Source organism: Camellia sinensis, chromosome 14, assembly GCF_055761805.1.
Source record: "Camellia sinensis isolate YWXY chromosome 14, ASM5576180v1, whole genome shotgun sequence".
Lineage (NCBI taxonomy): Eukaryota > Viridiplantae > Streptophyta > Magnoliopsida > Ericales > Theaceae > Camellia > Camellia sinensis.
In genome coordinates, this window is record NC_138974.1 from 113726941 (window position 1) to 113730501 (window position 3561).

Here is a 3561-nt window from a genome sequence, read left to right on the forward strand (position 1 = left end):
ATGGTGGTTTGGGTTCAATTTTTACCTATGGTGGTAGATGGGTGGACTCTATGAGTTCCAACTTGTCTGTATTCTCTGTGTATGATTTTCTTTTTAATTTGGATGGGGTCAATATATTGAAATATTGAGATTCAAATTTTTGGAACTCGTGATCATAGTTATTGTTGCTTTGAGTACCAATTGACGTGCAAATTGTTCTTCTGAGCTCTAATGATTTTGAAGGATATGTCTTCAACTTTGAGGTACTCTAAAGATGAGATTTTGACAGTTATAGAAGGGATCTTGCATGCAAAAGAGTTACTATACTTGCTTTCTGAGCACCAATTTTGAAGATTTGTAGTGACTTCTAAGGCCTTTCAGAGTTTGTTAATTATGGAATTTTCTCCTTTCACAGAATGGGAGATTTTGCATGTTGTTTGTTTTAATTACCGTGTTGCAATATTGAAAGGTTGTTCATTTTTTCTTTATGATTCCTAATTTTGAATCTTCAAGGCTTATGCGTTTATCAAACAATAAATTATCTTACTCCTATGGATTTTTCAAATTGTTTAATATTAAGGCTGATGGGGTTCATATTCTTCTATATATATATATAGTTAATCAATGTAATGTAGTGAGATTCCAATATATTTAGTACACTTTTGCTCATTAGATTTTATCACAATTCTCTCTTTCTCACTAGAGTGCCAACTAAACTAAACTCATTTTACAATGTATTGCTCTTCAATTGATCAATATATGATACAAAGATAGAAGACAGGGAAAAAAATAACGAAAGTATGTGGTTTTACTTCTTTGTGCATAAAGTTGGTTTTTATTATCTCAAATGTATCAACATCTAGACATACATTGATTGAACATATAAGAAAAAACATAAAGTGTATCTAAATACATGATTGCAACATGAAATTTTCATAAAAGCAAAATTTGAAGCATATGGATTGTTTGAGCCCTCTTTATTCTCCAGACGCATGTCATGGTTAAGCTCAATGAACCCCAACAGAGTATCCTTTTCCTTCTTATAGCAATTACATTTTCCATTAACCTATGACCTGAAAAATAAATGAACAAATAAGTAGATGATGAGAATAAGTGAATAAGAGGCATCATTACTTTTCTACTTATTAGTTACAAAACATAGACACATTATACGTACATGAGTTAATCACTTGTAGTGACTTGTTTAGTAAACAATAGGAGGTGGTGGTGATTTGTAGTAATATGGAGGTGGGGGTGATGGAGAAGGAGGAGGTGGTGACTTGTAATAGTATGGTGGTGGAGGTGACGAAGATGGAGGAGGTGGTGACTTGTAGAAGTAGGGAGGTGGTGGTGATGGGGACGGAGGTGGAGGAGACTTGTAATAGTATGGTGGACGAGGTGACGGAGATGGTGGGGGTGGAGACTTGTAGTAATATGGTGGTGGAGGTGAAGGTGACGGTAGAGGTGGGGACTTGTAATAGTAGGGAGGTGGAGGAGATGGTGATGGTGGTGGTGGAGACTTGTAAATGTAAGGAGGTGGAGGTGATGGAGATGGTGGTGGTGGGGACTTGTAGTAGTACGGTGGAGGTGGTGAAGGTGAAGGTGGTGGTGGTGATTTGTACAAGTATGGAGGGGGAGGTGATGGTGATGGAGGTGGTGGAGACTTGTATACATAAGGTGGCGGAGGTGATGGGAGTGATGGTGGTGGGGATTTATACACGTAAGGAGGAGGAGGTGAAGGAGATGGTGGTGGTGGGGATTTGTAGACGTACGGAGGTGGTGGTGATGGAGAAGGCGGAGGAGGTGATTTGTAATAGTATGGAGGTGGTGATGATAGAGATGGAGGAGGTGGTGACTTATAGTAATAAGGTGGCGGCAACGACGGAGACGGAGGTGGAGGAGACTTATAATAGTATGGAGGTGGAGGAGATGGTGAAGGGGGAGGAGGGGATTTGTAGTAGTATGGAGGTGGTGGTGATGGAGATGGAGGAGGTGGTGACTTATAGTAATAAGGAGGTGGCGGCGAGGGAGACGGAGGTGGAGGAGACTTGTAATAGTATGGTGGACGAGGTGACGGAGATGGTGGGGGTGGAGACTTGTAGTAATATGGTGGTGGAGGTGAAGGTGATGGTGGAGGTGGGGACTTGTAATAGTAAGGAGGTGGAGGAGATGGTGATGGTGGTGGTGGAGACTTGTAAATGTAAGGAGGTGGAGGTGATGGAGATGGTGGTGGTGGGGACTTGTAGTAGTACGGTGGAGGTGGTGAAGGTGAAGGTGGTGGTGGTGATTTGTACACGTATGGAGGGGGAGGTGATGGTGATGGAGGTGGTGGAGACTTGTATACATAAGGTGGCGGAGGTGATGGGAATGGTGGTGGTGGGGATTTATACACGTAAGGAGGAGGAGGTGAAGGAGATGGTGGTGGTGGGGATTTGTAGACATACGGAGGTGGTGGTGATGGAGAAGGCGGAGGAGGTGATTTGTAATAGTATGGAGGTGGTAATGATGGAGATGGAGGAGGTGGTGACTTATAGTAATAAGGTGGCGGCAACAACGGAGACGGAGGTGGAGGAGACTTATAATAGTATGGAGGTGGAGGAGATGGTGAAGTGGGAGGAGGGGATTTGTAGTAGTATGGAGGTGGTGGTGATGGAGATGGAGGAGGTGGTGACTTATAGTAATAAGGAGGTGGCGGTGAGGGAGACGGAGGTGGAGGAGACTTATAATAGTATGGAGGTGGAGGAGATGGTGAAGGGGGAGGTGGGGATTTGTAGTAGTATGGAGGTGGTGGTGATGGAGATGGAGGAGGTGGTGACTTATAGTAATAAGGAGGTGGCGGCGAGGGAGACAGAGGTGGAGGAGACTTATAATAGTATGGAGGTGGAGGAGATGGTGAAGGGGGAGGAGGGGATTTGTAGTAGTATGGAGGTGGTGGTGATGGAGATGGAGGTGGTGGTGATTTGTAGTAGTAAGGAGGAGGTGGAGGTGGGGGAGACGGCGGCGGCGGTGACTTATAATAGTAAGGTGATGGTGGCGGCGGGGACATGTATAAATAAGGTGGCGGTGGTGGAGAAGCATAAATGTAAGGCTTGTAGTCAGCTGCTACTTGTGTAGCTAACAAACAGATTGCCAAGGCACACAGTGCCATTGGAAAAGAAGAGGCCATTTCCAGAAGCACTTCTTAGGTTTTGTTTGTAATACCCACAGACTACTACTATTTGATGTTTTCAGAAAGGAGTGGGATGCCCTTTATATAGTGATCTCTTCAATCAGTATGGGCATTTTTTTAATAGTTGTTGGAAACTTCCTCTAACAAATCTCTTATTTTTTAAACACAAAATAATCTCCCATTTCATTCAAACACTGATTGTGGTGAGTTCCCACTAAACCATTTTGTACTCTAGCTGAGAAGTCACTCAATATGCATAATTTTGGAATTTTGAAGGGCGGAGATTGACCAGGTCTGAGCTGGTTACATAGGAAATTTTATAATTTGTTGATCCAGCTAGTAGTGGGGCCTAGCAGTTGTCTGAAATGTGACAAAATGTGATAGGGATTGGAGTTGATTTAGTTTTATAGTTA

The 3561-nt window shown here is 43.0% G+C and overlaps 1 protein-coding gene across 1 annotated transcript; it reads right to left on the reverse strand.

Annotated features, from left to right (window-relative positions):
• Window positions 1-794: 794 nt before the first annotated feature.
• Window positions 795-3204, reverse strand: LOC114261792 (uncharacterized). Its single transcript, XM_028202104.2, has 2 exons — window positions 1157-3204; window positions 795-1052 (listed from the first exon to the last, which is right to left on the reverse strand). Exon 1 carries the CDS (start codon window positions 3143-3145, stop codon window positions 1184-1186), a length of 1962 nt encoding a protein of 653 aa, XP_028057905.2. The 5' UTR covers window positions 3146-3204; the 3' UTR covers window positions 795-1052; window positions 1157-1183.
• Window positions 3205-3561: the final 357 nt, after the last annotated feature.

Excerpts from the sequence above, each read along its gene's own strand:
- LOC114261792 (XM_028202104.2), bottom strand. The coding sequence starts at position 3,145 with ATGGCCTCTTCTTTTCCAATGGCACTGTGTGCCTTGGCAATCTGTTTG.